Source organism: Heptranchias perlo, chromosome 9 (genome assembly GCF_035084215.1).
Source record: "Heptranchias perlo isolate sHepPer1 chromosome 9, sHepPer1.hap1, whole genome shotgun sequence".
Taxonomy (NCBI): Eukaryota; Metazoa; Chordata; class Chondrichthyes; order Hexanchiformes; family Hexanchidae; genus Heptranchias; species Heptranchias perlo.
In genome coordinates this window covers 67,709,280-67,722,474 of record NC_090333.1, presented here as the reverse complement: position 1 = coordinate 67,722,474, position 13,195 = coordinate 67,709,280, and the positions used below count along the sequence as shown (strand labels likewise).

General features: G+C 38.5%; 1 protein-coding gene across 6 annotated transcripts in view; it reads right to left on the bottom strand.

Moving 5' to 3' along the window:
• Window positions 1-239: 239 nt before the first annotated feature.
• prrc2c (proline-rich coiled-coil 2C) overlaps window positions 240-13,195 on the bottom strand; it is an 86,159-nt gene continuing 73,203 nt past the window's right edge. For all 6 annotated transcript variants that reach the window (XM_067990694.1, XM_067990700.1, XM_067990699.1 and 3 more), the window contains 12 exons: window positions 12,054-12,240; window positions 11,177-11,380; window positions 10,068-10,189; window positions 8,896-9,032; window positions 8,026-8,260; window positions 7,808-7,909; window positions 6,958-7,068; window positions 6,275-6,490; window positions 5,956-6,059; window positions 4,489-4,612; window positions 2,639-2,872; window positions 240-1,661 (listed from right to left, as the gene is read on the bottom strand). In XM_067990694.1, the coding sequence (XP_067846795.1) occupies window positions 1,395-1,661; window positions 2,639-2,872; window positions 4,489-4,612; window positions 5,956-6,059; window positions 6,275-6,490; window positions 6,958-7,068; window positions 7,808-7,909; window positions 8,026-8,260; window positions 8,896-9,032; window positions 10,068-10,189; window positions 11,177-11,380; window positions 12,054-12,240 (2,043 nt within the window). In that variant the 3' untranslated portion in view covers window positions 240-1,394. The remainder of the gene's footprint in view (window positions 1,662-2,638; window positions 2,873-4,488; window positions 4,613-5,955; window positions 6,060-6,274; window positions 6,491-6,957; window positions 7,069-7,807; window positions 7,910-8,025; window positions 8,261-8,895; window positions 9,033-10,067; window positions 10,190-11,176; window positions 11,381-12,053; window positions 12,241-13,195) is intronic.

The following is a 13,195-nucleotide window of genomic DNA, read 5'->3' as shown; positions in this document are numbered from 1 at the left end:
CATTCAATAAGATCATGGCTGATCTGATCCTAACCTCAAATCTAAATTCATGTCCAATTTCCTGCCCGCTCCCCGTAACCCCCAATTCCCTTTACTTCTAGGAAACTCACTATAAGTATTTTGATAATGCAAAGTACACTACACACAGCACTTGGTAACATTATGAAAATTAGCCTATTATTCAAAGTGGATGGAGGTAAATGCAAATAGTTAATATTGAAACACAAGGTACAAGAATCTGAAAAAATTTCAGAGCATATTTTTATTAGTTATGTAACCAAACCAAATTAATTGTAAATAAGATCATACATATTTAATACAGTGCGTTAACCCTGTACAAATGAAAAAATTAAAGTATAATATTTCTATACCAATATGGCTGTTAACTTCTGTACAATGCCAAACAAATACACAGTACAGGTGGAATACAAATCTCAAAATCAGACATCACAGCTGAGTTTTCAAAGAAAGCAAATAAAACGGACTGTCAAATCACATGACTGATGGTAAGCAGTCTTTTCAGCAGTGTAGCTTTCCCAGTGCCACCACAGCCATGTGACAAAAATATACACATCAATAAATCAATCTTTTAGCTCACGCTTTGTGCCAAGGTTTCTGAATATCAATAACAGCAATCCTCTATTGTTTTGTACCTTCATCAGAATCTTATTTTTTGTCAAACCTGGGTAAGATTTCTGTAAAAACTGCTGTGTTGCTAGCACAGTCACTAATTAATGATTGATCATAAGCAGATAGACAAGATATCTTACATTCACATAGTATAATACAGTACATCCTACAACTATAATACTAGCATATAATCAAAAAAGGCAATATTAGACTTGTGATTAAAATGGTGTTTGCATAAACACAATAGGAAATTAATAGGCTCAGAAAAGGGAGCTTAACTCTTTGTTATTCATAGAACGAGTCACTTTGCAGTCTTTACTGTAATTAAGCTTATGAAAAATTTTAAATGATACTTTTTAACAAGTGGATTATTAAATCATTGCCTTAAAAAGTATAAAACTAGTCAGCCTCCATTCACCGGCCTGGCCATTTTAACCTAATTTCAGTGATTATCTCAAGAAAAAGAAATGCCACACAAGTCAGACATTGCCTTTTCAAATCTTCAAGATTCAAAAGTCAACACTAAATTTTCATCATAGAATTAGTTTACACATCTGGGCTTTACTGTTGCTCAAAATAATGATCCATCTGATTCTGCATATCTCAAGACAGTTCAGCTTTCACTTAACTACTTCACATCTCACTTCTTTGTTATAAAAGAAATTTCACGTTTTGAGCTCTATTTTGCTGCTCTCATCTCACAGAGAAGAGCCCCCTTTACACCCCATGGATGCTTACGACACCTACTCTGTTCTATGAGCAATTTAGGATTTTGTTTCTTCTGTTTTAACTGCCTGAGGTTTGATTGGTCCAGTTCGAACAGGTTTTGACACTGCAGCCTGGTTTGAGTTGGGTTTTTCTTCCACCTTCTCATCTCTCGTGTTCGACACGCCTGTTCCACTCTCAGTAGGTTTACTCCCATTGCCGTCATTTTTGTGAGCTTTGCTCACTGGCTGTTTGATTTGCTGCTGCTGCTGCTGGTCGGAGAAGAACTTGTGTGTGGACTGAAGTACCTCAGCACGCTGCTTAGCCTTAAACAAAAAGGGGGAAAAAAAAGCTTTGATGCTTCTTTTGGACAAGAAATGGAGGCACATACTAAAAACAAATCTAGCAATGTGGTAAAGAGCTGGGAAACGTTCACAAAATTCGCATTATCTCTCTCAAGGTGCATTGGAAACCAATCAAAAGGTAGCACCAGGGTGATAACTGGCCACAGAGATATAAAAATAGTTCCTTTGGAGTAAGTTTTTCTGATACTACCATCTGTGGTGTACAAAAACCAATGTATAAATTTCAGAATGATTAAACCTACGCACTTACATATGCAGAAATACAAATTCACAAGAAACTAACATTGCTGTGATAATTCAAATACTTGAGAAATTCACAATGGATTTCCAACATGTTCATTAAAGTTGCTACAAATTTGTGATATATGTTTATAAGTTTTCAAGTGTTAATATCTGGTGGATTGATGGGTGGAGTTCTATTCAGGTCTCTACTTACAAGTGAACTAGAAGGCAGGCTGAAACTAATGAATTTATATCACATCCTATTTTTATTTTGTAGGTTTCAACACAACCATTTCTGAATTGGAAAATTAACATATGGACATCATAATGAAATATTATTGGCACAAAAAATTAACCACCTTGCAACATACAAAGCTAATATTCGTAGTGTCAATGATAATTCACACACCCTTTATAAGTGGAAAGCCAGACATTTAAGAATTGTGGCAGAAAAAAGGTCCATTACGATATAACTTAGTGCTGATCTTTCTAAAAATTAACAATTACAGAAAAATAATTAAGTGACTTTCCAATAATTTGTTACAGTTCAATAAATACAAAGAAATAGGCCACTATAAAAACAATAATGTATACAGATTTTTATGCAGGATCTCAACTGTCCATATTTTATGTCCTGGTTAAAACCAGAGTTTCATTTGGTGTCAAGGTTTCTGATGAATAGGTATAATTTTCACAAAACTGCCAGTAATGCTAACCTTCAAATCCTGTTCAGCCTTCATTGCAGCTTGGGCCTGGTTTCCACGGATCCCCTGCGTAGGTCCTGAAGGAACCCTTGGTGTATGCGGAGGACGTGTATGGCAGATGATACCTGTGGTCATTTGAGGTTGCATCTGATTTGCCAGGGGCATTGGAGGTCTCTGAACAGGAGCTGAAAAAGTATTTCCATGAGGTCTTACCAATGGAGGGACCAGGTTAGGTTGGGAAAGCATCTGGTGAAAATAATTAGAATGGAATGTAATTCCTGTTACACTTGCACTGCATTATAATCAGCAGTACCATTTTAACACAAGTGGAAAGCTACATAAAATACTGAAGCAGAAGACAAAACTGGATTCTCATATCAGATGAATTTTATTTAGGATCGAAAGAATGAGTATGATAGCGCTAGGGATGCTGTAATGGTCTATGTTCCCTAACTGGGAAAAAGCAGGAGCAGAGGCGGCGAATCAGCTAGGGCCTTTGCTCCTGAACATCGCCCATAGACTTTACAGTAAGAGTCAGTCTGTGGATGTCAAATGAATATGGAACTGGCTTCAGAATTGGGATGCTCCCCTCAGTCAAATAACCTGCCAACATTTACCGTTCAGGCTCACACATGAAGAATGGCCACGTTGGCAAAATGCCAGAAAGCTGGTGAGGCCCATATTCCAGCTTGAGTCAGGAAAGAAGTGGGAGTCAAAAGTAGATTTCTAATTGGTTAACCTAGTAGCTAATCTGATGATTTGACAGTCTGAATATAAATATACACTAGGTCTCCAATCTCATAATAGGTGGCAGAACTTTCAGTGGAAAAGTTTTGTGTGAAAGAAGCATAAAACGTTTTGCTAAGGTAACCCAGCAGGTGGATAATGAATGCACATTCCTGTGAACATTGGAGACGTCTCACAATTTAGGTATACAACATATTTTTCTGATTTTGGGTGGTATCAACCAATCACAGCTGTTTGATTACAGTGCTATCACTTACCTCCCGAAACTACTCAGCAGAACCACTAAATGTAACTTCATAAATATGAGAAACTTAAACGATCACATTGTATTGGGGGTGGTTTTAATGTTTCAGGAGACAGTTCAAAAAACAGAAATGGAAGGAACAGTGTTCACTCTTAAGAGTGCTGCAAATTAGTTTATTCATCTGGGTATGCTATTCTTTTGAGGACTGCCTTCTCATATACTTGTCCTCCCTGTTTAATGTATATTTATGCACCAGACATTATAGGTTGTGTTTACAATGTGACAATGGCAATCTGTAGTGTTTGGACTTGTGAAGCAGCTTTTCAGTGAATGAATGCACAATTTGCTCCCAGAAGAAAGAAACAAGTTTAAGAGTTTTAGCTTTTAAGAGAAAGCGATACACAACATGGATTAGGTAGAAAAATAGTAAAATTAAAGATAAAGTAAAATAGCTCATAGAAGAAGAGGGAAATAAGAATAAGCAAGCAGAATTATGTTTCGGCATCATAGGGTGCGAGCTGAAACAGTTAAATATCTCTATCCCAGACAGGCAGTCATTTTGTGGACCTGCTGGCAGTTTTTAAGGGTTAATCTTGATTGTTAATTTCAGTAATTAGAAATTTGACTTTAACAAACTGTTTTCTCATTGGGTGGGGGGGGGGGGGGGGGGGGGGGAGAGGAAAAAAAGACACACATTCTTACAGAAACACTATGAAACAAAGGTCATGATGTATAAAAAGTTAAAAACTACTTTTACATGTACTTCAAAAATGCTAAGCGTTGCTGTAATCTGAAAACGTGTAAGCCAACAGGAAAATGCTACAAAAGGTTAACAGCCAAAGGATCTTTGGTCTGTGCTTTAAATACATACCTGTGGTGGGAATTGTGCTGGGAATGGCTGCGCTATCCGAACTCCTGCTGCGGAGGAAAACTGTTTCTGATAGACCATATTGTTTATCTTGCTAGATTGGCTGTTTGGACTTGTAGAGCTAGCTCTAAAAAAATCAATCACAAAATATACCGCAAATTAACAAAACACATCTGTATTTGTCTGCAGTTACATGATGAAATGAGGCACTACATAGTGACGTAATTTAACAGGTGATTAAGAACAGTCCCTTACACAGTACTGCTTTTTGAAAATCAAATAGCTACAATGCAGACCAATGCCCACTTGTCTACCAGATTTCTGACATATTAAAATGTACCATGTGTAATACATCCCAGGGAACTAATTTCTGTGAGGTAAAGTTGCATAGATGACAGTGACTCTCTGGCATGCTAAGCAACTGGACTCAACAGTAACAGCAGGCAAATCGACCATCAGGGATACCACATCCAAGTCTATCACTGTTCTCATCGAGTGCCAGCAACACAACAACTCCCATTTATATAGCACCTTTAACATAGCAAAACACTTCACAGGAGTGTACTAAAACAAAAATTGATATCAAGCCAAGGAGATATTAAGTCAGGTGACTAAAGGCATGGTTAAAGAGTTAAGGAGAGTCTTAAAGGAGAAAAGAGAGAGGCGGAGACACAGAGAAGCTTAGGGAGAGAATGCCACAGTTTATGGCCTAGGTGGCTGAAGGCATGGCAGTCAATAGTGGAACGAAGGAAGTGGGGGATGCGCAAGAGTCCAGAATTGGAGGAGCACAGAGTTCTTGGAGGGTTGTATGGCTACAGGTGGTTAAAGAGGTAGGGAGGGGCGAGGCCACGGAGGGATTTGAAAACAAGGATGATAATTTTAAAATTGAAGCATTCGTGGGTTGGGAGCCAATGTAGGTCAGACTTGGTGCGGGCTAGAATACAGGCAGCAGAGTTTTAGATGAGATCAAGTTTAAGGAGGTTGGAAGATGGGAGGCCGGCCAGGAGAGCATTGGAAGAGTCAATTCCGGAGGTAACAAAAGCATAGGACGAGGGTTTCAGCAGCAGATGAGCTGAGGCGGGGCAGTGACGGGCAAAGTTACGGAGGTGGAAGTAGGCGGTCTGTGTAATCGAGAGGATATGGCGTCGGAAGCTCAGCTCAGGATCAAATAGGATTCCGAGGATATGTGCGGTCTGGTTCAGCCTGAGACAGTGGCTAGGGAGGGAGATGGAATCAGTAGCGTGGGAACGGAGTTTGTGCCGGGGCTAAAGACAATGCTCGAGACTTCCCAATGTTTAATTGGAGGAAATTACAGCTCATCCAGGATTGAGTGTGGGACAAGCAGTCTGACAACACAGAGGCAGTGGAGGGGTTGAGAGACATGGTGGTGAGGTAGAGCTGCGTTGTCAGTGTACATGGGGAACCTGACATCACGTCATCACCATTATCTTTCGATTGTCCAGAATTTACCTGAATGGACTTGAGGTTGGTGTAATACTTCGTACACTGATTGGTGGTGTACCTGGTTTTACATCTACACTACTTCCATAAGGCTTCAGATCCATCTCAGTCATCTGAAATAAGCAAATATTTCACACTTTTACCCCACATATTCTAACCACAATTATTGTGAGCCTAATATTCTTTACAAAAATGCTTTCTAAAATTAATGTAAACACAATTCTTAGACAATTACTAATTAAGCACATTCTCCTAGATCAAATTTGACAAACTTTAAAAAACATACAATTTCAATTAATTTGCTGATCAACTCCTTTCATATCTCTACCTTGCCTGCTGCAGAAATCATGCCAGCCTGAGCCCCTGTTGCAATTAGGCCCCTAAAGGGTTGGTTGATCTGTGTTGGCCTACTCAAGTTCTGAGGCTGGACCTGTGCTGGAGTGTGCTGTAGAGGTTGCAGGGATTGGGGTAAAGCAATCAAGGGCTGTCCTGCGGATCCAAAGTTGGGTATGGAAAGCTGTGAACCTGGAAGAGGTACAGTCACCTGGGGAAAAATGAAAATAGTTAACACTGGAAACAATAGGTTTTCTTTGACAGTCCCAAAGATCATTACATCAATTTACTGCTTCACTTGAACAGTGACATTAGCAAAATTCCTTTAGCTCAGGCACTTCTCAAAAGTAAGGATGAAAATTCAGAGGATCAGCTCTGTGGCTCCACTTGTGCATCTCCTCACAGTCAACTATAGAGCATGACTGGCAAAGACCTGGGAGATGGTCTCCAACCAGTCCTCTCAGCTAAGGGGATGCACAGGGCCCTGAGCTGAGAAGCAAATAAATTACTAGAAAAATGAAGGAAGAACTAGTCAACAGTTGATTACCAGGATATATAGCGGGTGCATTAGAGATCAGAGAGGCTGCACTCAATTTTCTTAAAATTAATTTTAAACATAGCCTCCTTTTAAAATATTGATACTTTAGTCACAAATAAAAGGCACTTGAAGCTTTTTACCTGTTGAAGAGCAGCATTAGGTGACTGAGCTGTGCTGTAGTAGTTACTTTGGCCAGGCTGTTGAACCTGTCCTGTGTAGAGGTTGGATGGCTGAGTAAGACCCTGCCTCGCCTATACGGAAACACGTTGTTCAAGTTAAAGTTAATGTTAAGTACATTGGCAGAAGTAACAATAGCTTTAAATGGTACATATTCTAAGATTAAGTAGTTAAAAGGGAACTCTACTCTATTTAAAAACTGAGAAGCTTCTGATAGGCTACTCACCACCACAATCCTGTGTCCTGGAGAAATTCAGCTTGTATTACAGCGCAAATTAAGCAACATTTTTGTGACTCAATAGTAACCAGGTTTCCCAGCAAATGGAGATGAAAAAAAGTGCAGCAAAAATAAACCCTTCAAAATTGTTTCTGCAAATCACAGGACAGTACTTTGCAAATGCGGAAAAGTGCATTCTTTCTGGAAAAGCTGGTCATGTCAAGCTACAAAAGCCAAAAGAAATATAACTTTCCTTGTAGTAAAAAGCCGCATTGTTACAAGCTGAATAGCTCAAAAATAAAGAAGCCTGCACTAAGAGAAGCAGGATAAGTGCATGTATTGGTGAATAGCGTATTGGAATGTATAATTTTTGAGTAGAGTAGAGTCGTAAGCATGCAAAAAGGGTGGCATCCCTGCCCCCAAAGATATATTCAGCCTAATTTACATTATCCTGCGTTTTCATACAGGGTTAAAAAAACAAACACACAAATTAAATTATGATTTTTAAAAGCTTTCTAATTAAACTAATTACCAGCAATGCAGAAAATGTACACATCACTTACTTTTTAAAATATTTCTTTAGAGGGGGTACTTACTTTCCTATGAAAATGTTGAAAGGTATGGTAGCATATATTGTAGTTGCCTGTCTCGGCTTCTCCTGTTCTCAGACCCTGCACATGCCACTGATTAGAGTTCCCCTTTAAAAGCAGACCCATGCAACACTTTTGATCATAAATGCAGACGGAAAATGTTTCAATGCAAACAAAATTGCCCATAGTAACCTTAACTAATGTGAAAAATTATTTGTACATACCTGTATTAGATGGGTATCAATAAGTTGAGAACCACCAAGGCCTGAAGCCTGACTTAATGAATGCTCATAAAGGATAGGAATATGTTGTGTGTTGGCAGTCTGTTGAAATGCCAGACCAGATTGGGCCTTAGCTAGGTCTTGGGCTTGAACAGCTGAAAAGTTGTGTAAAGCTGTACCCGAGAGAACTACAGGGGATGGTTGAGAGAGATTGTTTTGCATGAAAGCCTGTTGGGACCTATAGGATGAAACAATGAAGGAGAAAGTCAACAATACTTCTACAGAGAAATGCAAGAAGATATCTTTAATGACATTTTCAAGTTATTTCCCAAATAATCTTCAAAGATTCAATTTACTAAAATATTAGAAACTCTTGGGAATGGATCCAAGATCTGTAAAACAAGAAATTAAATCATAATATTTGTTCTTTTGATTTACAAAATAAATCTTTTAGGGAAATCATTTAAAAAAAATCTTTAAACACAGATCATATCAGATATTTAAATATCCACAGCAGAAAACTTCAACGGAAAGAGCAACCAGTTATTATACAAGTTTAAACAGCAGCATTGTCAATGCGAATCAACATAGGTTGATTCATGTGTTGGAATCGTAACATATGTTGTTGGCCAGGGGCTGCAGAAAGTAACCTGAGACGTCAGCTGCTGAAACACACAGGTCAACAATGTTGATCAGTGGGAGCCATAATACTTTGAACTTTGACAGACATGTAACTGGATTGTGCTAGGTCTCGGTTGGGATTTGTACCCATGAAGACGAACTAACGCTCTTAATAATAAAGAGAAACAGATGGTTGAATGTGTGACTGCCATAATACAGTAACGGATTAAAAAAGATAGGCAGCAGCTTTACCTAAAAGGTTGCAAGGATGTGTTGAACATTTCCTGGGCCTGTGATACAGAAGGGGCCCCTCCTAAGCTCAACTGGGCCTGTGGTTGACTTGGAATTGGTGCATATATAGGTATCGAGATCTGTTGAACTGCAGTTGGCTAGAGCAAAAAATATAGGAAAAGAGTAAGTTCATGAAACATCACATCGTTGCAACACAAATTTTTCTGCAAGAAAACAGAGGTTGCACAAGGAGTAACCTTCAGCACAATTGCAATAAATAAATCCACAGCTTGCATTGCCCAGTCACTATGCCCTCCAATGACAGTAGTGTGTGTTCTCAAGTTACTATCCTTTTTAAGTCCCTGGCTCCAATACGATATACCTAATGATAGGAGATTAAAATAGAGTCGATCTTCTGTGAAAAACTTGGCGATCTGATATTTGAGGCCAGGTGCTGTTGATTTTTCACCTACCAACCTACCTCACTGATGGGACCTGGGCTTCATCACACTACACTCCATATATCTCTGCAAGCCAATGCCTCAACAGATAGGATGGTTCCTGCTGCACAAACATCGGGAAGCTTACCAGTGCTCCATACAGCTAAGTTGTACAGTGTTAGCTGGTTAAATTCCATGGCGGACCCCTGTACACACACGGGACTCCCTAAGCCTCAATTCTTTCCAACTTGCACCCAAGTTCTCTGGGCTTAAGTAAGTGGGATTAGTTCCTCTAGGGAGTGTGTTTTCACTCCTGCTCAGGCAAACAGAAACTATTTTGTGGATTTCTCAATGTTTTGGTTTAGAGACCCAATGGACATCTTGCCTGAGAGGTTGTACCAGAGTGAGCCAATTATAAATTAGCTCAAAGCAATTATAAACACTACCCTAGAGACTGACCCAGCAAGGCAGCGGACCACTGGCTATTAGAGAGTCACAAAGCAGCGTCTCCCAAACCTTGCCATCCATTCACTTCAGGCCTAGTGAAGATCTTCGTAAAATGGCCTTGAAGCACAAACCCAACAGCAGCATTGAATGAAAAAAACTATTAATAAACTGGAAATTTCAATGCTCAGTTTACAAAGCGTCCTTAAGCTGTTTTTCTTTGGCAGAAAGGAAATTTAGTATTCCACAAAAATTCCACAACAGCCACACAAACGCTCAAAGATTCTGAAAGAAAGAGACATGTCCTACTTGCGAAGGTCCTGTCTGGAAACCTTGCTGCTGTGCCAGAGTTGGGGGAGCCAAGCGGGGATGCTGTGCGCCGAACAAATGGCTGGTATCCATATAGAAGGTCGGGATCTGACCCGCAGGCCCTATAAATAAAATTGAAAAAGGCCTTATTATTTACAATTACTGTATCTAACCATAAAAGTGACTTCAATCACTGCTGTGCATTTTCAAAATAAGACAAGATACACCTGCTTGGTGAAAACAAGCACATTGCTCCAAGCTGTTACTTTGGAGATGACCTAAAAATGAATCTTTGCACGTTGATCCAAGAAGTGGCCTGTACATGGGTATAACTGAGCTGTAACTATCCCAGGTAATCCAATTTATTGTTTAGTGATAAAGTATAACATAAAAGCAGCAGATAACTACAGATTGACTTTTTTGTCTCATCTACATGTAAAGTAAAAGCTCTTGTACATATTAAATAAATGATAAGTTTCTTCCATTGAAAGGAACTGTGATAGATAAAACGTTGCTACTACAATTTCCTGAAAAACTCATACAATTTTTGACATAAAAAAGGTGATGTTTTAGTACTGCCCATATTTGTTGGCACTTCATTAACCTCCATATAGAGACAATGCCAAGATAAGTAATTGTTTTAAGTGAAATAAACCCAAGCTGCCAAGGCTCGATGGGTTCAGAAATTAATTTGCCCAGGCCCAAATTCATATACAACATGTATGCACAACTAAATGAACAATATGGTGCATTTCATGAAACAGGATGCCATGCCAGTGTTCCTCAAACTGCCATTCCTGCCAGAAGCAGGTAAATAAATATCAGTAACATGGATTCTCAACAAACTACAAGAGTCTCTGATTTTCTGGGCTAGGATTTTGAGCAAATTCATGCATATTTTAAATTAGGTTTACCCTGTCTATTACCATATTTATTTTAAACTATGCTGCATTTTCTGGCGAAGTTCACTGGTCATTAGTGCATGCTGGTAGTATAAAACTGCTCTTCAACTGAAACAATACACGTGCCATTAGAAAAAAAAACTTAATTGTACCAAAGCAGTCTTTAGGAGCTTCAGATTCTGCTGACCTAGATTTGTTATTGCATACCTGCTGCAGATTGGGAGACAAACACCTGTGGGCTTTGTTGTTGCTGGGGGATGAGTGATGTTACACAGCCCAGCTGCGAGAAATGGCTGGCTGTGGCTATGTTACTGGTTTGCAGTTGCTGAGGTTTTACTTTACAAATATTGGGTGGGTCTGAGGTGGTGGTTGTTTTTGTACTCAGCGAGGAGGTAGTATATGTCCCTGTTCCTGATGAGAACAAAAAAAAATGAAAGTTTATACAATTTCAATCCAATTCATATAGATGCACATTTTTAGCAATGATCTACATTTATGCAAATCAATAGCAAGATGGAAAGCAGTAGTAAAGAAATCTTGTAAAACGCAAATCTGATCAGAAATGTGTTTTGTCCAGTTATACCTGTAACAGAACGGGATTCTAAGTATTTTCAAAACACAAAAAATGCTAATAATTACGGTATGAAAATATTTATGGATTTGCTAATTCAAAATTAATTACAAAAAGAGCAGCACAAAAAAAATTCCAAATTTCCAACCTAAGCAGTTGTTGGACTTCTTTTTGGTTTAAGATAGATGTAAATGTTTTGACAATGTAACTGCTGGCAAACCATCAGTAGAGTAAAGCTGCTTTTGTATTGGGTTTAGTAGAACAGTGGTGTTGCCAGCTCCCAACAAGTTAGTCTCGCACAGCCAGCAGCAACCTTAGAGTAAACGTACTGGATTTGCTGAGGCTGAACACTTAAATTACAGCTTCACTTTGCAGTTTCACAGATAAATCCGCATTCAAATAAAACTAAATCAATATAGGAAATGGAAATGATTAGCACGTCACTCATTAATCACAATATAAAAAGCAGCCAAGGAAACACCATACAGAACAGAGCTGCTAGTCTGCAGTTACCTGACAGGGATGTAGTGGGCGTGACTGAGGCTACTGGAATAGGAGCCATGGAAGCACTGGAGAAGGAACTGTAAGTGCTACTGCTGCCTCCACTACCACTGCTGATTGGTGATGCTGTAGAGGTCACCGGAGAGGTTTTTTCTCCTACATTTGGTGAATTCTCCCATGCCTTCCGTGCGCATTCCATCTTAAAGAAAAGAAGTGTTTACCTTTTTTTGCCATACGTTCAAATTCAGCTTTCCTATTATTTAGATAGCTTCATTTAGCTTCACAATCTCTTGTTTTAACATTTAGCATCCTAAATCATAATCACAGTTCATAAATAAAAATACAAAAGACTAGACAAAATGATTTACATTTAAAGTAAATAGGTGGATGATAACAGGTACTGAGATGCAACACAACGGAATAGGATATCTTTAAAAATAACTCTAGTCATTTAACTTAAAATGTTGAACTTTTGAACATGTAATTAACATAGTTCTATTTAATCGAATGCAATAATCCAGCATTTAAAGTGCCACATTTAATATCTCTCTTGCTTTTTTGAGAATATAAAGTGTTTTCCGTGTAGGTTATAGCAAAAAATGCAGAAGCTTACTTTATATTCAAAACCTCAATCATAATTTTTTCCTGACCTTTAACCTCATTTCATATGTTCAGTGTTAGGGAGTAACTTGGAGCAGCAACTAGCTGTAAGCAAACCCTGGCAATGTTAATCCACACCGCTATAACCTACACGGAAAACACTTGATATTCTCAAAAAAGCAAGAGAGATATTAAATGTGGCACTTTAAATGCTGGATTATTGCATTCGATTAAATAGAACTATGTTAATTACATGTTCAAAAGTTCAACATTTTAAGTTAAATGACTAGAGTTATTTTTAAAGTACTGTTCAAAACTAAAAGGCTTGTACTTCCAACCAAGTATTTTCTCTCAAAATGCCTGCAAAAATTGAGCTTGCTGCATTTTCTAAAAAGTCAAATTAGAAAAAATATTACCTACCTTTTCAATAAGATTCTCCCCATTCTCTTAATGTAACTCAATCTCCACAAAACTGAACAGATCACCCCCCATCATGGGACACCGTTACTTAATTTTTCATAAGTGGAGGTGGTTATGTACACAAGAAAACCACC